We start from the raw sequence: 23185 nt of genomic DNA on the forward strand, positions 1-23185 counted from the left end.
AACTATGGCTCCTGCATTTGACAACTTCCTCCCTGCCTAACCAGTATGTACTCATCAAGGACACGCAGTAGCTGGTCCTTGAATAAGCTCCACATTCCAACTGTGCCCATCCCCTGCAATTTCCTTCCCCATCCTATCCGTCCTAAATCTTGCCTAATCACATCGTAATTGCCTTCCCCCCCAGCTATAAAGTTTGCCCTGTGGTATATACCTACCCCTTTTCATAACTAAAGTAAACATAACTGAATTGTAGTCACTATCACCAAAGTGCTCACCTACCTCCAAATCTAACACCTGGCAGGGTTCATTACCCAGTACCAGACTTGATGGAATGGAAAAGTACAATTATACTGGGAGCAAACTAGTTTGTTATTCTGTTGATTTCCTATCTCTGAAATAGACATAAACCCTATCTTTCCACATGGCCCTTGGAAATGTAATTGCAAGTACACAAACTGCAAGGCTGTGTACCAAAGCTGGAAGTGAAATTGTGTTGGCTAATCCTTCCTTTTGGCCAGCACAAGTACAGAGACCTCCTTTTTGTATCATAAAATTTCTCAATGGCTGGGCGCATGCCATTCCCAACCTCTTAATCGGAACTGTAAGTAACTTAAACTCTTCTTTTTTCCCCTCATTTCCTGCTGCATTTCCGTTCCCATAAGTCTTGAGAGTCCAAATACTATTAGAGGTTTCTCAACATTAAATTTCAGTTAAGTGTTTGGCATTGCATTGATTTCACTTTATTCATGTGTGCACCATCTTTATTTGTTGAGGTAAGCTTTGACAGAGAAGTCAATTGGTTTATAGCCTCACAGTTGATGTGTAAGATGACAATAGGGGAGTGTGGATATTGCTAAACAAAAAAAAAACAGAACTGTGAATGCTGGGAATCAGAGATCCTAAAGTAGAGTCACAGGACCTGTAAAGTTAACTCTCTTTTCTCTCCACAGATGTTGCCAGAGAATTTGGTTTTTCCAGCAATTTCTGATTTTGTTTTTGAGTTATGAATATTCCCTTTACAATGGAATTAAATATTGTTATGTTTTGTTTGCTCTTTATTTGATGTTCATGTTAGTGTCCAATGATGTACTTGTCAGTCTGAGAGACCTGGCTTAATATGCAGACTCAGCTGGCCCTCAGTACCTTGTATTGTAAATTACATTGTGCAATATCACTCAGCAGGACTAAATAAAACATTGTAGATGGACTGGAAGTACTGTAAGTATTCCTCCTGCCAACACCCTGAGAGGATGCACATTTGGGTAACACTACAACAGGCCCTTCATTTTCTTATCTTGACTGACTGTCCTGACCTCCTCCTCCACTTTCAGGACACTTTACCCTTCCATGCACTGACCCGCCCTCTGTCTTCTCCTGGATCCCTCTTCCTGTGTGCTACAATTCCATTGAACAACCCCCTTCAAAACTGACTCAGTCTTGTCAGTACGAAACCTCTATGCAAGCAATCTTTCTCTTGTTTTCCTCCCTTTGGCCATAAAATTAAACAGGGAAATCCATTGACTTGACCGAGAATTCTACAAATTCAACTGGTGCAGATCATGAGCTAAGTACCACAAAGCTCTTGAAGTTAGAACATAATAAAAACAGTTTTACACTAACAGATCCTCTTGGCTCTGTGCAAATTTATTACCTGTATGAACTTGCCACATGCCAGCATGATACTCAGCATACCACAACATGCCTGTGACTTGATCTCTGTCTTTCAGTCCGCTGTTGGGAAGTTGAAATTTCACATGCTTAATTATGTCACCCCCGATCATCCCATTTGCCACTCTTGCGGATGCCACAAAATCTCCCCTAATGTTCCCTTGCCTAATCCAAAGACTTTAAGGACAAATGTAGCACTTAAAACACTGCCTCATTTTAAATCAAGTAACTCAGCAATAAGGATGGGTCCTGTTGGCCTCACAGGAGTTTGTTTATTTCAACAGGCTCTATCCTTGTGAATATATTTCAAAGGAGAGCCAGCCTGTTTATTGAGTTTGTAACTCTGTGTGCCTTAAGTGAATATTAAAGATCAAAGTTATACTTTAAATCATCTTTAAAATAATATGGATTAACATTGTACTTCTTTTCCTGTTTAATTTAGAATGGTTTGTTTAACTTTCGACCATCTGTTCGCCCAGTTCCTCTTGAAGTGCATATTCATGGCTTCCCAGGCCAGCATTACTGCCCCCGCATGGCCAGTATGAACAAGCCGACATTCCAAGGTAAATATTAGAATTTATTAGATAGCAAAACAATCTATAAAATATTGAATCTTACTTTTTTTGCTGTTTATGTTCTTGAAACTATCCATTGCTGTCGGATATTATAGATGAGACAGTAATATAGTGGCAATATCACTGGACTAGCAAACCAGAACCACAGGCTAATGTTCTGGACATGGGGAAATTTGCATTCAGTAAAACAACAAAAAAATGGAATATAAAGTTGACTTAATGGTGACTATGCAGCCCATGTCAATGGGGACAAAACATCTGGTTCACTCATCTCCTTTAGCAGAGGAAATCTGCTATCATTACCCAGTCTGGCCGGCATGTAACTCCAGACCCATGGTAATGTGGTTAATTCCTAACTGTCTCTTGGCAATTACAGATGGACAATAAATGCTGGCCTCGTCAGCAACGTCCACATTCCCATGAACAAATATATTATAAAAATTAATTGGCCGTGTGACCTGATGAATGCAATGTACAGACTTTCTACGCATGATAAAATGTCTTTTACAAGAAGAAAAGTATTGGAGCAAAGCAGCTGCACACCTCCAGGATTCCTGTGCAATTGTTTCAACTGTTAAAAAGTAAATTAATATCATCCTGTAATAATTGCTCTGCATCTGTAGCCAATAACATTTAGTGGTACTTTTTAAAGTGTGATAGAAGCAATGTAAGTAAGCTCATTTGGAGTTTAAGTAATAAAGGAATGCAGTGTATTGTGACTGTTTTGGTACTCAATGTTTCCTTCCAGACATGTATTTTAATTTAAAATGAAATTAACACTAATGATTGACAAATGGTAGCCATAGAGTCATACTGCATGGAAACAGATCCTTCGGTTCAACTAGTCCGCACACACCATGTTTCCAAACTAAACTAATCCCATCTGCCAGCATTTGGCCCAAACCACTCCAAACATTTCCTATTTATGTTCGTATCCAAGCTTTTAAATGTTATAACTGTGCCTACATCCACACTTCCTCTGGCAGTTCATTCCACACACTAACCTCTGTGTAAAACAAGGTGCCCCTCATGTCCTTTTGAAAACTTTTCTTCTCACCTTAAAAATATGCCCCCTAGTTTTGAACTCCTCCACCTTAGGGAATAGACATTTGCTATTCACCCTATCCTTGTCCCTCATGATTTTACATTCTTCTCTCAGATCATCTCTCAACCTGCTCCACTCCAGTGAAAAAAGCCCCTGCCTATCCAGCCTTTCCTTATAACTCAAACACTCCAGTCCTGGCAACATCCCAGAAAATCTTTTTGGAGCCCTCTCTAAATTAGTAATATCCTTCCTATAGCATGGTGACCAGACTGTACACAGTACTCCAGAAGAGGCCTCACCAGCATTCTGTACAACCTCAACATGACATCCCAACTCCTATACTCAATGGTCTGAGCAACAAAGGTGTGCTAAATGCCTTCTTAACCATGCTGTCTACCTTGACACAAATTTCAAACAATTAGGTACCTGAAGCCCTAGCTCTCTCTGTTCGACAACATTAGCCAGGACCCTACCATTATTGGTATAAGTTCTGTCCTTGTTCGTTTTACCAAAATGCAATACCTTGCATCTGTCTGCCACTCCTCAGCCTATTGACCCAACTGATCAAAATGTCTTTACAATGTTAGATAATCTTCTTTACTGTCCACTATACTTCCAGTTTTGGTGTCATCTGCAAACTTACTTACCATACCTCCTATATTCACATCCAAATCATCTCTAAATGACAAACAAAAACGGACCCTGTACCGATTCCTATGAACACTGTTGGTCACAGGCCTCCAGTTCGAAAAACAATCCTCCACTCTCATCCTCTGTCCGCTTACATAAAGCCAATTTTGTATCCAATTGGCAACTCTCCCTGAATCCCATGTGATCAAACTTTACTAATCAATCTACCATGTAGAAACTTATAAAAGGCTTCACTAAAATCCAAGTAAATAATGTCTACCACTCCATGCTCATCAATAGAGTCACAGAAATGTACAGCACCAAAATAGGCCCTTCAGTCCAACTCGTCCATGCCGACCAGATATCCTAACCTAATCTAGTCCCATTTGGCAGCACTTGGCCCATATCCCTCTAAACCCTCCCTATTCATATGCCTATCCAGATGCCTGTTAAATGCTTTAATTATACCAGCCTCTACCCCTTCCTCTGGCAGCTCATTCTATACACTCACCAACCTCTGTGTGAAAAATTGCCCCTTAGGTCCCTTTTATATCTTTCCCCTCTCACCCTAAACCTATGCCCTCTGGTTCTGGACTCCACCACTCCAGGAAAAAGACCTTGTCTATTCCGTGCCCCTCATGATTTTATAAACCTCTATAAGGTCACCCCTCAGGCTCTGATACTCCAGGGAAAACAGCCCCAGCCTATTCAGCCTCTCTCCATAGCTCAAATCCTCCAACCCTCGCAACATCCTTGTAAACCTTTTCTGAACCCATTCAATTTTCACAATATCCTTCCGATAGGAAGGAGACCAGAATTACACACAATATTCCAAAAGTGGCCAACCAATGTCCAGTACAACCACAACATGACCTCCCAACTCCTGCACTCAATACTCTGACCAATAAAGGAAAGCATACCAAACTCTTTCTTCACTATCTTATCTACCTGTGACTCCACTTTCAAGGAGCTATGAACCTGCACTCCAAGATCTCTGTTCAGCCACACTCCCTAGGACCTTACCATTAAGTGTATAAGTCCTGCTCTGATTTGCTTTTTTAAAATGCAGCACCTTGCATTTATCCAAATTAAACTCCACATACCACTCCTCAGCCCACTGGCCCATCTGATCAAGATCCCATTGTACTCTTAGGTAACCTTCTTCGTTGACCACCACACCTCCACTTTTGGTGTCATCTGCAAACTTACTAACTATGCCTTCTATGTTCACATCCAAAGCATTTATATATATGACAAAAAGTAGTGGACCCAGCATCGATCCTTGTGGCACTCCAAAGGCTACAGGCCTCTCATCTGAAAAGCAACCCTCCATCACTACCCTCTGTCTTCTATCTTTGAGCCATTTCTATATCAAAATGGCTAGTTCTCCTTGTATTTCAAGAGATCTAACCTCGCTATCCAGTCTCCCATGAGGAACCTTGTCAAACGCCTTACTGAAGTCCATATAAATCACTCGTCTACTGATCTGGCCTCATCAAATCTCCTTGTTACTACTTCATAAAACTCAATCAATTTTGTGATTTCCCTCGCGAGTGTGCTGCTGGAAAAGAACAACAGGTCAGGCAGTATCCGAACAGCAGGAAAATCGCATTTCGGGCATAAGCCCTTCATCAGGAATCATTTCCCTCACACAAAGCCATTCTGATTATCCCTAATCAATTGTTGACTTTCCAAATCCGTGTCAATCCTGTCCCTCAGGATCCCCTCCAACAACTCACCGGTCTATGGTGCCTGTCTTTTCTTAAATAGTGGCACCATGTTAGTCAACCTTCAATCTTCCAGCACCTCACCTGTGACTATCAATGATACAAATATCTCAGCAAGGGGCCCAACAATCACTTCCCTAGCTTCCCACAGAGTTCTGAGTACACCCAATCAGGTCCTGGGGATTTATCCACTTTAAGCATTTCAAGACATCCAGGACCACCTCCTTTGTAGAATGGACATTTTTCAAAATATCTCCATCTATTTCCCCACATTCTATATCTTCCCAAGTGCTTCTCCACAATAAACACTGATGCAAAATACTCGTTTAGTATATCGCCCATCTCCTGCGGTTCCACACATCGGCTGCCTTGCTGATCTTTGAGGGGCCCTATTCTGTCCCTAGTTATCCTTTTGTCCTTAATGTATTCATACGAACACTTCGAATTCTCCACAACCCTGTTTGCCAAAATTATCTCACGTCCCCTTTTTGTCCTCCTGGTTTCCCTGCTACTTTCTTTATACTCTTCTAAGGATTCACTCAATCTCTCCTGACTATACCTGACATGTACTTCCATCTTTTTCTTAACCAAAACCTCAATTTCTTTAGTCATCCAACACTCCCTACACCTACCAACCTTTCTTTTCGCCCTAACAGGAATATATTATCTACCAATTCTTGGATTCTTATTTTTGAAGGCTTCCCATTTTCCAGCTGTCCCTTTACCTGCCAATATCTGACCCCAATCAGCTTTTGAAAGTTTTTGCCCAATACCATCAAAAGTAGTCTTTCTCCAATTTTGAATTTCAGCTTTTAGATCCGGTCTATCCTTTTCTATCACAGTTTTAAAACTAATAAAATTATGATCACTGGCCCCACTAATACTGAGTCACCTGCCCTGCCTTATTTCCCAAGAGTAAGTCAAGTTTTGCACCTTCTCTAGTAGTTACATCCACATATTGAATCAAAATTTTCTTGTAAACACTTAACAAATACCTCTCCATCTAAACCCTTAACACTATGGCAGTACCAGTCTATGTTTGGAAAGTTAAAATTCCCGACCATAACCACCCTGTTATTCATAGAGATAATTGAGATGTCCTTATAAATTTGTTTCTCAATTTTTTGCTGACAATTACAGAGTCTATAATACAATCCCAATAAGGTGATCATCCCTTTCTTATTTCTCAGTTCCACCCAAATAATTTCCCTGGATGTATTTCTGAGAATATCCTCCTTCAGTACAGCTGTAATGCTATCAAACAAACACGCCACTCCCCCCCCACCCCTCTCTTGCCGCCCTTTTTATCCTTCCTGTAGCATTTGTATCCTGGAACATTAAGCTGCCAGTTCTGTCCATTCCTGATCCACGTTTCTGTAATTGCTATGATATCCCAGTCCTATGTTCCTAACCATGCTCACAGTTTATCTGCCTTCCCTGTTCGACCTCTTGTATTGAAGTAAATGCTGCTTAATTTCTCAGTTCTACCTGTTCTCTGCTTTATTCCTTTCTGCCCTGCGCCTTAATAGTTTAAATCCTTCTGAACAGCGTTAGCAAATTTCCTGCCAGTGTATTATTCCAATTCAGGTGCAATCCGTCCTTCTTGGGCATGTCACTTCTACCCCAGAAGAGATTCCAATGATCCAAAAATGTGAACCCTTTTCCCCTGCAACAGCTCCTCATCCCCTACGTTTTTCCAAAACAGCATTCTTGTTTGAAACAGGGACAGCCACAGGAGGCTTCTGCATTGCCTGCCTATCCCTTCTACCTTTCCTGGAGTTAACCCATCTAACTGACTGACTGTATCTGTGGCTTTTCTCCCTTCCTATAACTGCCATCCATTACACCCCCTAGCTCTTGTAAATTCCTCAATGGCTGAGGGACTTGATGCTGTTGTCGTTTGAGAGAAGGTTGAGAGGCGAATTAATTGAGATGGATAAGATAATCAGAGGGTTAGATAGTTGGGCAGTGGGAGCCTTGTCCCTCGGATAGTGATGGCTAACATGAGGGGACATAGCTTTAAATTGAGGTGTGATAGCTATAGGACAGCTGTCAGAGGTAGTTTCTTTACTCAACGAGTAGTAGGGCGTGGAATGCACTGCTGCAACAGTAGTAGATTTGCCAATTTTAAGGGCAGTTAAATGGTCTAGGATAGACACATGACGAGAATGGAATAGTGTAAGATAGATAGGCTTCAGATTGGTTCCACAAGTCGGCACAACAATGAGGACCGAAGGGCCTGTACTGCGCTGTAATGTTTTATGTTCTGTGAAAATGAGGAAATCGCCTCCAACATCTAAAATATCTCAAAAAAGGAACAGCTCTTACACCCACAATTTTTCCCCTCCTCTATCTTGGATTACCCAGAATTACTTCCTCAAAAATCTCAATCAAGTTGTGAGACAATTTCCTTTGCACAAAACCATGCAGATTATCCCTAATCATTCCTTACCCCTCCAAATGCATGTAAATCCTATTTTCCAGAATTATCTCCAACAACTTACCCACCACCGATGTCAGACTCACAGGTCTATAGTTCTACCATCAGTGAGAATTATCCCATACCTAATGTTGAATCAAATGAGTAGTCCAAATTCAACCTTAAGATCAACATGTAACACTTGCCATATGTTTAATTTAAGCAACATTTTCTGATGGAAAACAGCAATTTTACTAACAGTGCTTGTTCCCAATTCTCACCTCTAGTTGTCACCAGTAACATCACCAAAGGCTAACAGCAATAATTGTAAATAAAGCGTACCATTTTCAAGATCTATTGCTTTATGGAAAAAATTGTCCAGGTAGAATGCATTTGGTTTAATAAAGAAGCGCAACATTAGACTGAAAAGAATAAAGGCCTTAATACAGAAGTGTGAAAATATACCTATCTTATTTTGCTAACTAGTGCTCACTGATTCTGTTGAGAATACATTTTGTATTGATTAGGTAATAGCTGAAAAAATAAATTCTCAAATGTAACTACTGTGTTATCAGGTTGACAGTTCCTGATCATCTTGGGTCAAGCTAATTACAGCTGTATGGCTGAGCTAATTAGCTGTATGACATAAATGTGTGTATTGATTGTAAAGAGGAGGCCAGGCATGTCAGCTCAGATTAATTACAACCTGACTGTCACAAAGTACTAAACATTAAGTAACAATAAATCTGTCCCAGCCTATTCAACCACACCTGTTCCTAAATCAGCAACAAGCCATTAGATGTCAAGTATTTACAAATTGTTAAGATAGTTTATTTTTTTTTAAACAGCTATTCGAAGCCATTCCCCATCTAAGCCTGTGCTGATCTTTGTGTCGTCCAGACGTCAGACTCGCCTCACAGCTTTGGATTTGATTGCCTTTCTGGCAGCAGAAGATGACCCTAAACAGTGGCTTCACATGGATGAGCGAGAGGTACAGTGCTCAATCTGAAACGTGTACTATTTTACATATTTTTGGTTTTTTCAAAAAATCACATTATTAATATCAGTGTTTTCAGGCAAGTAGAGTGGACACACTGTTTTCTCTTCAATCTTACCTCTTGTCATATCCTCACTCGATGTGCTGTATTGAGGCAGACTTTTTATTAATTCATGGCATGTGCACTTCACTTTCTTTCTCATTCCTCACTGGCCTTCAGAAGGTGGTGCTTAGTTGCCTTCTTGAATTGCCATATTCCCGTTAGCATAGGTATACCACAATGCTGTTCGAGAAAGACTTCCAGGATTTTGACCCAACAACAATGAAACCGCAGTAATGTCGTTCCAAATTAGGATGATGTGTGGCTTGGAAATGATGCTGATCCTATGAACCTGCTGCCCTTGGGTTTGGAAATTGTTTGGAAATGGTGAATTGTTGAGTGCATTATCTTGTTGGTGCATGATGTACCGTGGTATACGGACAGTACACTATCCATTGATGGAGTGAATGTTGAAAGTGTTGATGGAATGCCAATCAGGTGAGCACCCTGGATGGTGTTGAGCTTCATGAATGTTCTCGGAGCTGCTGTCATCATAGTAAATGTAGTGTATTCCATCACATTCTTAACTTGTTCTTTGTAGGTGCTAAACAAGCTTTGAGGAGTGAAAACTTACTCACCAATGAATTGCCAATTCCAGACCTCTTGTACAAACATATTTATATGGCTCGTCCAGTTCAGTTTCTGGACAATTGTAACGCTGTCCCCAGAATGCAAATGGTGTGGGATTCAGCAATGGCAATGTCATTGAATATTGAGGAACAATGATTTAATTCTCTCTTGTTGGAGATGGCCATTGCCTAGAACGTATGTGCCATGAATGTTACTTGCAGCTTATCAACTCAAGCCTGAATATTACATAGGTTTTGCTGCATACATGGACCGCCTTAATAATTAAGGTCATTGATGAAGCCAAGTGGCCTTAGGAAAGAGGAAAGCACTGATGAAGATGGCTGCACCAGAGAAACTGCAGCAGAAATGTGCTGTGGCTGAAATAAATGACCTTCAACAACTACAACCATCTTTTGTTGTTCTCGGTATGACTAACCAGTATTAAGTTTCTTTTTGATTCTCATTGACTCCAGTTTCACACATGCTCCTTGATCCTGCATTCTATCAAATGCTGTGTGACGATGACGTTTCTTTATCCTGGTTTTTTGGGTTTTTTTTTAAAGTTGGGACAACAGTGGCAGCCTGTATGGATTTGGTTGAGCTCCCACAGAACCAGGGATTTTAGGTTTAGTTTTTAGGAGTTGTTGCTGAGGTCTCAGCAGGGTTGGAAAGCAATGAATCTCTCCTGGCTGCTATACTGTGTCTCTGAACTATTCCTTCTGAGCTGCTGGAGTCGCATGTGCGATAATCTATTTTCTAAATTTACCTTTTGCCAAGGGTGTGCTTGTGGGCCTTAATTACATTGGAACAGTTACTGTTTAGGTGTAAAGTAATCTGTTATTCGGTTAAATTTTCCAGTAGAGTTGTTATTTCAAGTTCCTCTTTCTTTTGTTGTGTTTTAACTATCATGTTTGAATAAATTGTGATTTGCTTAACATCGAGTAGTTTAACCAACTGACTTGCATCTGAAGCATAGCACCTCACATTTAATTTTAAAATAAGAAAAAGTTAGGATTGAGGCTACCTTCTTAATATATTGTGAGGGGGTCTGGTCTGGTCTGGTCCATAACAGCTGCTTGATGCCAAGTTCACTTGCTGTCACTTCCCCTTATAAGTTCAACTCTTGGCCACTTTGGGTTTGATGGAACTGAAAATGAGCAATAATAAACCGATTATTGCTGAGCAAGTGCTTCTTGTCAACATTGTTGACCACACCTTTCGTCACTTTGCTGATAATCGAGAGCAGATTAATGGAGCGATAATTGACCAGTTTGGAACAATCCTGCTTTTTGTCAACAGGAGATACCTAGGCAACTTCCCGCATTGCTGGTATATACCAGTCTTGTAACTGTACTGGAACAGTTTGGTCAGGAATTTAGCTAGTTCTTGGATACATGTCTACAGTTGTATTGCCATAATGTTGTCAAGGCCCACAGCCTTTGTAGTATCAAATGCCTTCAGCAATTTCTTGATGTCCCATAGTGAATTAACTTGGCTGAGGGCTAGCATCTGTGACTTTGCAGACCTCAGGAGAGGGAATGATGAATCATCACTTGGCATTTCTGGTTGAAGAAGGCAAATGTTTAAGACTTTTTTTTTTCACGCTGATATACTTCACTCCTCCATCATTGAGAATGGAGATATTTGTGGGGTCTCTTTCTCGAGTGAGTTGTTTACTTGTCCACCATCGGTTGGGAGGAACCTTTAGCTCATGGAGGGGAACATGGAGCTGCTGGTGTTCTCAAGCATCCAACGACTTTCAGCTACAATTGAAAGACACTTCACAGTTATTGTTGTGCCTTTTGGAGAATGTACACAGTGCTGCCAATGTGTGCAAGTGCTAAATGACATCAAGCTTCTTGAGTTTTGTTGGAACTGTACTCAAAGTATTCCATTCCTGACTTGTATCATTTACATGATGTATAGGTATACATATACGTGTACAAGTCAGGGAGTGAGTTACTCAACACAGAACTCTCACCCTCTAACCTGCTGTTCAAGCCACATTATGTATAAGCTTGTCCAGTTTCTGATGAATAGTAACACCCAGAATGTTGATGGTGAGAGAGACAGTCAATTTAATGCATTGAATATCAGGGAAGATGTTTGAATTTTCTTTTACAGCAGATGATCTCTTCCTAATGTTTGTGGCAAATAGCATTCACATAATTATCAGTTGAAACCTGAAAGTTGTACAGGTCTAGTTACATGTGGTATGAACCTTTTCAGTATCTGAGGAGTTTTAAAAGGATAGAGAGGGAGGGGAGAGAGTCAGATAAGGAAGGAGAGAGAGGCAAGTAATGAGACAGGGAAGGAGGGAGGAGACAGACATGGAAAGAGGGGAGAGAAACACAGAAGAGATGGGAGAGTATGACGGGATAGAGGGAGATAATGATGATGAGTAGGGGAGGAGGAAAGGGAAGATATGAAAGGAAGAGGAGATGGACACGAGGGAGACAAATAGAGTAGGAGGAAGAAGAGAGCCAAGGAAGAAAGGCAGAAAGATGTGTGTATGGGAGAAAAAAGGAAGGGGGGGGGTAAAAGAAAAGGATGGGATGGCGGGGAGGGAAGGAGGAGACAAAGACTGAAGAAAGAGTGAAGGAGAGAAAAGGATGGAGGTGTAAGGGATCTCAAAGACTCCAAATTTTAGAATTAATTGAGAATATTTTGAATAATTTTCGACATCTGAATCCTAACCATCTAAGTTCATACTGATTTCACTCACAGGCCTACACATTTATTGGTGCAATTATAAATTCCCCTTCAAATGTTTGGTGATATCTCCTGTATAAAATGCAGATCACCAAAGTAATTGCATTGATCTTGCAGTCTGTAGCACTGACATCGGGACTGTGGTAAAAGACCTTTATAACAATGGGATATAGCAACAGGCCTATTAAATATCAAATTTGGACCCACTGAATTCATGCAGCAGCCCCTCAGGACTTGTTCGAAAATCAAATCAAAAAGGAACACTAAAGAGGGTAACAATGAGTAGTGTTCAAGGCTGTTCTGGTTGTGATCAATCAAGAAACCCTGTAGCATACACCAGATGGCTGTTTATTCCATGAAAACAATAAGGAAATAAGTTCACAGATGCTCTAATAGTTGAGCTTTCACACTTTCTAAATGTTTGGTTTAATGTTTGACATATAATGTTTGTTAGTAAGAGGTAATGGCTTTAAAATATTTATAAATGCTTTACATATGTTGCAGTAATCTATTACTGAATATTAATTTTGTATTTTATCATTATGTGACACATTGGTGCAATGGATTTATTCAGGTATTCTTTTGAAAGATATTATTGCTATAATTACAGTATGTAAACTGGATTCAAACCTGTATCCACTTAATAAAAGATTGCATTTTTTTTTAGAAAGTATTTAAATTATCGGCAGCATTGTTGGCCTGGTTAATTTTTGCACAACTAACTTGGTCAGAAATAGATTCGCAAATTCTAGTTTTGACCTTGAGTTTAAAACTTAACCCAATTTTCAGGATTGCTGCAAATTTTCTTTGAGGCCATTGGAAACCTAACAAGCAATTTTTGGCTTAAATTCATGAACTCATTTTACAAAACATAGTAGTAAAAAGCAAAGAATAATCTATTGCTGCTTTTCCCACTCTTTTCTCTGTTGGTTACTCATATTTGCTTTTCTGGTAAGCCTAAATTGGCCATGGGTTGTCCTCTCAGTCAAGTTACCATATGTTCAGACAAAATACAGTAGAGGTCAACCATTCAGCCCCTCGAGTCTGTTCTACCTTTTGGAAAGATCCTGTCCTGAAGAAGGTTTACACCCAAAACGCTGACTTCTCCACCTCCTGATGCTGCCTGGCTCGCTGTGTTCTTCCAGCCTCCTGCTTGTCTACTTTTGAAAAGACCATGGCTGAACTGTTTGTTTTTTAAATTCCACTCCCATCAAATCTATCAACCTCTTTTTTTTAAATATTCAATGGCCTCACCTCCCTCACTTACTTGATGTAGCGTGTTCCAAAATCTCTCAGTGCTCTGAGAGAAAAAAATCTGAGCAGGTAACCACTAATTTTAAAACAGTGTGCCCTCATTCTGGACTGCTCAAGAGGAAATATCATTTGTGTATCTACCTTGTCCAGAGAATTCAGGTTCTTCTATGTTTATTCATCTTGTTAATTTAAAAAATTGGAGGGGGGGGGTGAGAATAATGTTGGTCTGTAGCTTCCGCTATTGTTCACCATGCTATATGCTTCCGTCTGAAGCTTTTTTCTGAAAAGCTGCATGAAGCTAGTGTCTTTTCTTTCAGGTCCTGCTACGGGCTGTTGCAGCAACTGATGTAATGCTGTGTAAACAGCTATGTCGCAAAAAATTCCTTTCTGAAGCAGAGGAGCAAAGATAATTAGATTTCTTCTGTTTATTGTTCAAATATATGCACACACTTACTGTGGATGATTTACTTTAGGACAACCTTGAAATGTTGTATTTCAGTGGTTGTTGTGTTATCACATCCTGCTACTTTAGCTGCATTGAGCTAAAGGTTTCTTGTTTTCAAGTACAGGTCTTGCTCATTAAGAAGCTGTACTGGAATTCTGTGGTTTGCAACTATAATGCTAGGGAGAAAGCACAGATGCCAATCTTAATGAAACACACTGATGTTTATTTACAAGCATTTAATTACTGTCACCTACAAACTGGTAGATTAACCGGTGCCAGTTCTAACATAATCATTTTCCTATATAAATATGTACGGATGAAAATCGTCATAGAAATTCTTGTTCAGTAGTTTATATTGAAGTTTTGAGGATTTGCCATTCATCAACCCTTGTGACTAGGTAAAATATTGAAAATCTGTTGTGAGATAAGACATTGCAGAAAATTTACTTGTTGTGTCGCCATAGTCTTACCAGACCATAGGGGCTGTTCTCTTACTAGAGAGAAGCAACTGTGGTGATTTAACCTGAGGGCCACCAGACCTCAGGCAAGGGAAGATGTTGAGGAGGAAAGACCTTCATGGTAACCTCAAACCGGTGATGTGAATTGAACCCACGCTGTTGGCATCACACTACTCTGTAAACCAAAAATCCAGCCAACTGAGCTAAACCAATTCAAAATTACTTAGAACCTAACTGGCAGTGTAAGGCACTACTTAGACATCAGCTGAAGTACTGTGTAAAGTTTTAGGCACCACATTATAGGAATTTGAGAGAATGCAGAAGCAATTTAAAAGAATGGTTTCAGTAATGAGAAGCTTCGGTTATGAGTATAGATTGAAGAAGTTGAGACTGTTCTCCTTGGAGGGAAGGAGGCTAAGAGGAGATCTGATTGAACTTTTCAAAATCATGAGCAGGCTCAATTGAGTAGAGAAGGAGAAGCTGTTCCCACATACAAGAGGAAGAACAACAAGTGGGCATAGATTCATAGTGATTTGCAAAATAAGCAAGGGTGATAGGAGCAAATAGTTAGAGTATGGAATGCACTGCCTGGAAATGTGGAGGAGGCCAGTTCAATTAAGGTATTCAAGAGGGCAATAAATGATTACTTGCATGAACATGATGTGCAAGGATACAGGGGAAAAAGCAGGAGATTGGCAGTGGGCAGTGCTCATTTGAAGAGCTGGTGCGGGCACAGTGGGCCAACTGGCCTCCTTCTCCACAATATAATCTGTAATTATATGATTCAGTTCAAGCTGACATGTACAGTTATAAAAAATTATAAATGTTTCCTGGAGACCAATTGGTAGAGTGTAATTAAAATGTTTGTTCACCCCACCCATATTGATAGGTTGCATTGCTCAGACACTTGGAGGATTCCAAGGTTAACTTGCCTCATTTGACAGCATTCTCACCTGAGACATAGAATGTAGAAAAGTACAGCACAGAACAGGCCCTTAGGCCCACGATGTTGTGCCGAGACTTAATCCTAATGTAAAATAGAGTAACTTAACCTTCACACCCCTCAACTCACTGCTATCCATGTGCATGTCCAGCAGTCGCTTAAATGTCCCCAATGACTTCGTTTCCACCACCACAGCTGGCAACGCATTCCATGCATTCACAACTCTCTGCGTAAAGAACCTACCTCTGATGTTTCCTTTATACCTTCCTGCTAATATCTTCAAACTATGACTTCTTGTACCAGGCAGTCCTGCCCTGGGGAAAAGTCTGTAGCTATTGACTCTATCTATTCCTCTCATTATTTTGAACACCTCGATGAGGTCTCCTCTCTTCCTCCTTCTATCCAGAGAGAAAGGTCCGAGCTTATTCAACCTTTCTTCATAAGGCAAGCCCTCCAGTCCAGGCAGCATCCTGGTAAACCTTCTTTGCACCCTCTCCAAGACCTCTGTATCTTTCCTATAGTAGGATGACCAGAACTGGACACAATATTCCAAGTAACATTCAAGAGACATTCAAGCCCACTCCAAGACATCAGCATAAAATCTAGTCTGACAGTTCAATGTGATATTCAGTGCACCAGTGGTGAGCAGATATAGATTTGGCATTTTTTGGTTACATTGACAACTTGGCAGATGCAATTTAGTGCAGAAACATATCAGACAATGCTTTAAAGCATAGAAATATAAAACTCAACTTTTGAAGCAAAGCTATGAAAAGAAAACAGTGAAGTTGGTTTAGTTTTTGCTTATTTCAGCAAAAACCCTTTGCAAAACTGAAGGGTCAAATGTCTTTTGTGCTGTTAAATTGTAGAGTTCTATTACAGGTGTAGAAATGTTCGGCAAGGCATATGGAAAAGCAGCTGTCTAACTGCATACTAGCCAAAATTCCTTACTAAATAGCAGACCAAAGAATATAAGGTTTATGATTAAGAAAGGTGACAGACTGAGGCAAATAAAAGTCTCTATAACAAGTAATAGTAAGTAGAGTTGGCAGACCAGGTAAACATAATGCTGATTAAGTTGTTTAGAAGTGCAATTAAATAGCATAAAAATGTATAGGAAATATATAACCAAATATTCAATACAGCACAATTGTTGTGTGTGTCTGGAATCATAAGGTTAACATCCCGTGAACAGATCAATGTTAGCCAACTTGGAGCAATGTTCTGGATTGATGTATTGACCTTTTGAGAATGAAACCTTTTCCTCATTTTGAAACTCTACATTTAGCTTCCATGAGAGAGTCAGTTGAGTAGATACTACAATGGGACATGATACTGACAAATAAGTAAATGCTCATTTCAAGTTGTTCTAAGGGCATTAAAAGTTTACCATAAAGTGTGGAACTGACTTGAAGTGTAAGCCAGACCAGGTGAGAATGTTAGTTTCTTTTTCTCTGAAGGTCCTTGGGTTTTAGAACAATCCAGCAGCATTTGTAATTATTTTTCTATTGTTATCCCCAAATTGATTTATTATCCTCAATTTTACAATGTTCTGTTGTTGGGATTTTGAACTTCATGCTGACTTGCTCATCCTGTACCATAATCCGCAGTCCACTGGACCATGGGGCTAATGTGCATTTTCCTGCAGAAAATGGGCTTATAGTTTTTACTCGCGGTGTTTTCTTTTGCTTGACAGGGGTCTGAAAAGCAATTACTTAAGGAGCTTTTCTCAATGATTTAATTGCCTCTTTAAGTCTCATTAAATGGAAATAGTTGTTAGCTTGAAGTTTATGTTAGAAAATGAAATGCAGAAGTTGAATTTGTGGTCAGTTAGTTGATGAAATATTCTTAAAACCACTCAGCAGATGTAATTATGTGTGAACTGGTGACTCATGCACACACACCACTAACTTAAATAGCATAACCCAAAACCAATACCTTAATTTTTGCAGTAAAGAAAACCTGAAACTTGAAATGTGAAAAATTGCTGTGCTGTAATACAGATATGCAAATAACTTAGACTTTTATAGTATAATATATTTGTTTTGTTGTCAGTGTTATAATTCTAGAAATCCTACATGTAAATTAGTAGTGCCATAGGCTATTTGATGCTCAAAGGTATCAGTCTTTTTTTTACAACCTGAACAGATAATGTTCTATTATGTGAACTGTCATATTTTGAATATAGACAACTTTTAATTTTCTGTAAAACCAAACCATTTTCATTACCCGTTTGACATCTTGTTGGTAAGAAGCCAAATTAGCATTATTTCCAGACATCTGCTTCCTCATCTCAAATGCTTTGAAATCAGAATCCAATTAATTAATGTGATGTAAGCGTCAGCACACCAAGCATACACTGGACAGTTAAATATGGAGGGAATAAAACATTAGGCATCAGCTTCTAAAAATAAATGATTGTGGACAAAAGAACTGAGTGAAGCTAGGGATTTTTGATGAAGTCAGATCATTAGAACCTCCCCACCCACCCCCACCAAATTTTGCTCCTCGACACCCACCCCACACACAACCTCCTACCCACCTCACAAACCCCCACCCCCACCCCAACGCAAAGCCATCCCCTTTCACCACGGGCACTCATGCCTCCCCCACTGCAGGCAGCCTTCTCCTTAGGACCTGAATTTTACATGAAAGCTGGAATGCTGTCAAGTCCTCAACAGGATGCATCCATATGTTACAGCACAGCAGCCACATATCTGATTTGCTAAGTGTATCCTTGAAAAATAATCGAATAACCATGTGTCAACTATAATAACTGACTATAATAACGATAATGGTCCAACAAGTCTCAATTAATTTCATACAGAAATTGATAATAAATAGTGTCTGTTGGGCAAAATAATTCATTCACTTTGGAAAGTTGCCAAAGTATGCTGCTTCAGTACCTCTAATACTTGTGTTTAAACTATCACAAATAAAAGATAAATTATGCAATGTCGAATAGCTGGATTTTAATTTGGATATAACATGGTCTCCAAAACTAATGACATACTGGAAATGTGCATTTTTATTCATTTCTGAATGTGGCCATCACTTCAGACCTTCAATAGTTGCCTTGAATTGGTTTTCTTCAATTCATGTAGTGAAGGTCACACAAAATACATTGAAGTGGGGAGATCTGGGGTTTAGACCTAAAACTGTCTAATGCCGTGTGGCTTGAAATTGAGCCAGGAATTGGTGATCTTCCCATCCACTTAATCCATTTGATTTTCTACCTAGTAGACATCAGAGCTTTGGAAGGTGAAGGGGAGGTGATGGTGTGGTTGTATTATCTCAGGACTGCTTAATCCAGAGACACTGATAATACTTTGAGGATTTGAGTTTGAATCCCATAGCAGATGGTAAAGTTAGAATTTTAAAAAAACATGAAATTAAAAGTCTGATGATGATTATGAAATTATTTTTGAATGTTGTAAAAAAAACCTGTACCATTTTCTGTGCCATTAATACCCTTCAGAGGAGGAAATTTGCCATCGTTACCTGATCACCAACACTCCCCAGCAACTTCCAAACCTTCGACTACTGCCATTTAGATGGACAAGGGCAACAGGTAGTTGGGAACGCCACCGCCCACAAGTTCCCCTCCATGCCACTCACCATCCTGATTTGAAAATATATCGCTGTCCTTCACTGTTGCTGGGTCAGAATGCTGGAACTCCCTTCCTCATGTCATTGTGGGTCTGTCTATACTAAATGAACTTCAGCAGTTTAAGAAGGCAGTTCAGCACCACTTTGACAAGGGCAATTAGGAAAGGGCTATAAATGCCAGGCCAACCAGTGATTGCAGCGTCCCGTGAATGAATTAAAAATCAAACCTGGCCTATCTATGACTGCAGACCCACAGCATTGTGGTTGGCTCTAAACTAACCTCTGAAATGGCCCAACGAACCACAAAGCTCTAGAATGATCTGGATGATCCACCTGGAAGTTAGCAAATGTACTCAAGAAAAGAGGACCGTAAACAACAGACCAGTTAGCTTGATATATGTCACTGGGAGGTACTGGAATATCTTATTAAGGAAATCTTATAACAATGAATTTGGAAAATTCTATATGATTTGGAAGATGAAGGGGAGGCAATGGTGCTAATCCAGAGACTCAGGTAATACCTTGAGGATTTGGGTTTGAATCCCACAGCAGATGTGGGGAGTTAACACTTTTTTTTAAATGAAATTCAATATTATCAAAGTCAACATGTTTCAAATGGGAAATTATGCTTGAATGAATTTGTTAAAATATTTGGATGATCTAGCTAGTGGATAAAATGAACCCAGAAAATATAGCATGTTTGGATTTCCAAAAAAGCATTCATTAATATGAGTGAAATTGGTAAATCACAGAGTTATTACAGTATACAAGAGGCCATTCAGCCCCTTGTGGACGGACTGGTTCTTTTTTTAAGCTGCTGTATTATCTACTGCCAGTTTCCTGCCTTTTCCCATATCCCTGCACGTCATAAGTATCCAAAAGCCATCAGGTACCCTCAGGAATTCTTCAATTAAACCTGCCTCCATCACCCTGGCTTCATTTACACATTCTTTAACTCTATGGCCCCTCATTCTTGTTTCTTTTACAAGTGGAAATAGTTTCACCCTATATACTCTGCAGCCTGTCTGTGATTTTGAAAGCCTCAACCAGATCTCATCTCAGCCTTTTTCTCATTAGGGAGAATAGTCCCAACCTCTTCAATCTATCCTCATAACTGAAGTCAGTCATGCCTTGAACTATTCTTGTAAATTGCTTCCATATTCTCCAGAACATTCACATTTTTCCTATGGCACCCATAACTGTATACAATACTCCAACTGAGTTCTATCAAGTATCTTCTACAAGTTCAACATCACCACCTCCTCTTGTACACTCTGCCTGTATTAATAAAGCTAAGAATACTGTATGCTTTATTTACCACTCTCCACCTGTCCTGCCACCTTTAATGATCTGTACATATATACACTCAGGTCCCTCTGCTTCTAGACCCCTTTATTAAATAAAGCATACAATGCCATTGTTTTTCAGTGTTCTTCTGACCAAAGTGCATGTTTATGTTTTAAGGAGCTTAAGTGTGCAGAAGAAACAAAAGTTAACATGTAGGTACAGTAACAATTAATAAGACAAATAGTATGCTTGGCCTTTATTGCAGATAGATTGGAGTATACTCGTAAAGAAGTCTTGATAACATTGTGTAATCCAGAGTACGTGTGCAATTTTGGTCTCTGTATTTAATGGAAGCTGTAGTTGGGTTTGATGATGAAGGTTTGGTGATGAAATGAAGGTTCACTAGATTGGTTCCTGTGATGAGAGCATTGTAATAATTAAGATACTTGCATTCTTCACATTAGAAGAATGAAAGCCCACCTCATTTAAAACATACAAGATTCTAAAGAGATTTAGTGGGTAGATACAAAGTTATTTTCTGTGGCTAAAGAATGCAGATTAGTTAGGATAAGAATGCAATTATTTAGCATAGAGATAGTAAGAAATTTCTTCACTCAAAGGTTTCTGAATCTTTAGAATTCTTAACTGCAGATGCTTGTGGATGCTTAACTGTTGAATATGCTCAAAACTAAGAAAGACAGATTTTTGGTCTGTGTGCTCAATGTGACTCCAACTATGGAGATACTTCTAACGATGTCTATTGACTGAATGAGGTTTCCTTGTTAGGAGACTGCAATCCGTGCTGAGGACATCAACATTGGAGGTGTAGTGGATAGCGAAGAAGGTTACCTCAGAGTACAATGGGATCTTGATCAGATGAGCCAGTAGGCTGAGGAGTGACAGATGGAGTTTAATTTGGATAAATGCGAGATGCTGCATTTTGGAAAGGCAAATCAGGGCAGGACTTAGACACTTAATGGTAAGATCCGGGAGTGTTGCTGAACAAAGAGACCTTGGAGTGCAGGTTCATACTATCTTGTGGGCGGCACGGTGGCACAGTGGTTAGCACTGCTGCCTCACAGCGCCAGAGACCCGGGTTCAATTCCCGCCTCAGGCGACTGACTGTGTGGAGTTTGCATGTTCTCCCCGTGTCTGCGTGGGTTTCCTCCGGGTGCTCCGGTTTCCTCCCACAGTCCAAAGATGTGTAGGTCAGGTGAATTGGCCATGCTAAATTGCCTGTAGTGTTAGGTAAGGGGTAGATGTAGGGGTATGGGTGGGTTACGCTTCGGCGGGGCGGTGTGGACTTGTTGGGCCGAAGGGCCTGTTTCCACACTGTAAGTAATCTAATCTAATCTAATCTAATCTAATCTTGAGTGTGGAGTCCAGGTAGAAAGGATTGTGAAGAAGGCGTTAGTATGCTTTCCTTTATTGGTCAGAGGATTGATTATAGGGGAGTGTGGCTGTACAGGAAATTGGTTAGGACATTTTTAGAATATTGTGCAATTCTGGTCTCCCTCCTATCAGAAGTATGTTGTGAAATTTGAAAGGGTTCAGAAAAGACTTACAAGGATGTTGCCAGGATTGAGCTATCGGGAGAGGCTGAATAGGCTGAGATTGTTTTCCCCTGAGTGTCAGAGGCTGAGGGGTGACCTTATAGATGTTTATAAGATCATGAGGGGCATGAATAGGGTAAGTAGACAAGGTTTGTTTCCTTGGGGTGGGGGAAATCCAGAATGAGAGGGCATCAGTTTAGGATGACAGGGGATAGATTTAAAAGGGACCTAAGGGGCAATATTTTTATGCAGAAGGTTGTGCGAGTATGGATTGAGCTTCCAGAGGAAATGATGGAGGCTGGTATAAATGCAACATTTAAAAGGAATATGGATGGGTATATAATGTCAGAAGGGTTCAGAGGGATATGGGCCAAATGCTGGCAAATGGGACTAGATTTGTTTAGGAAATCTGGTCGGTATGGACAGGTTGAACCAAAAGGTCTGTTTCCATGTTGTACATCTCTACAACTCCTGGATCAGCCTCCTCCTCATTAAATACTGCTGTGCCACCATTCTTGTGGTTCTGTCCTGACGATGAGATGAAATGGTGATGGTGTTGTTTGGGACATTGTGTGGAAAGTATGGTTTGGTGAGTGTGACTGTTGTTTGACTAATTTGTGTGCGAGCTCTCCCAGGTTTGGAAGTAGCTACCAGGTATCGATGATAAAGATAGGCTATTTATGGTTCCGAGCTCAATGCCAGATGGTTAATCAATATCATTTCTTTAGCTTCACTTTGTAACAGTTTGATCCATTTCAAAGTATAGTTAATAGTCAACCACTTTGCTGTGGGTCTGGAGTCAAATGTAGATCAGATGTGGTCAGGATAGCAAAATTCCTTCTCTGCAGGACATTAGTGAACCAGATGAACTTTTTATGACAATCAATGGTGTTTCATCATTTGACTTTTAATTTCAGCTTTTAAAAATTTATATTCTACCCTCTTCTGTAGTAAGATTTGAATCATGATCCCTGCAACGTTTCCTGGATGTCTGAATACTAGTCCAATGACCCGAGTATGACACACTCCCTTCTGCCACCTTCCAAATTGGAGGTGTTCCCATACATAAGCATTTTAATAGCACAGAAGATGGATTTTTGTGAAATAATATAGCCAATGACAATGCAAAGCTGGTGAAGATGATGTTGGTGATCCACATGATGATGACACTGAAGAAGCAGTTTGGGGTGAAT

The 23185-nt window shown here is 40.0% G+C and overlaps 1 protein-coding gene across 3 annotated transcripts in view; it reads left to right on the forward strand.

Moving 5' to 3' along the window:
* ascc3 (activating signal cointegrator 1 complex subunit 3) overlaps positions 1–23185 on the forward strand; it is a 550255-nt gene that overhangs the window by 397465 nt on the left and 129605 nt on the right. For all 3 annotated transcript variants that reach the window (XM_072553139.1, XM_072553156.1, XM_072553148.1), the window contains exons 29-30: positions 2111–2231; positions 8913–9055. In XM_072553139.1, the coding sequence (XP_072409240.1) occupies positions 2111–2231; positions 8913–9055 (264 nt within the window). The remainder of the gene's footprint in view (positions 1–2110; positions 2232–8912; positions 9056–23185) is intronic.

Source organism: Chiloscyllium punctatum, chromosome 3 (assembly GCF_047496795.1).
Source record: "Chiloscyllium punctatum isolate Juve2018m chromosome 3, sChiPun1.3, whole genome shotgun sequence".
Classification (NCBI taxonomy): Eukaryota; Metazoa; Chordata; class Chondrichthyes; order Orectolobiformes; family Hemiscylliidae; genus Chiloscyllium; species Chiloscyllium punctatum.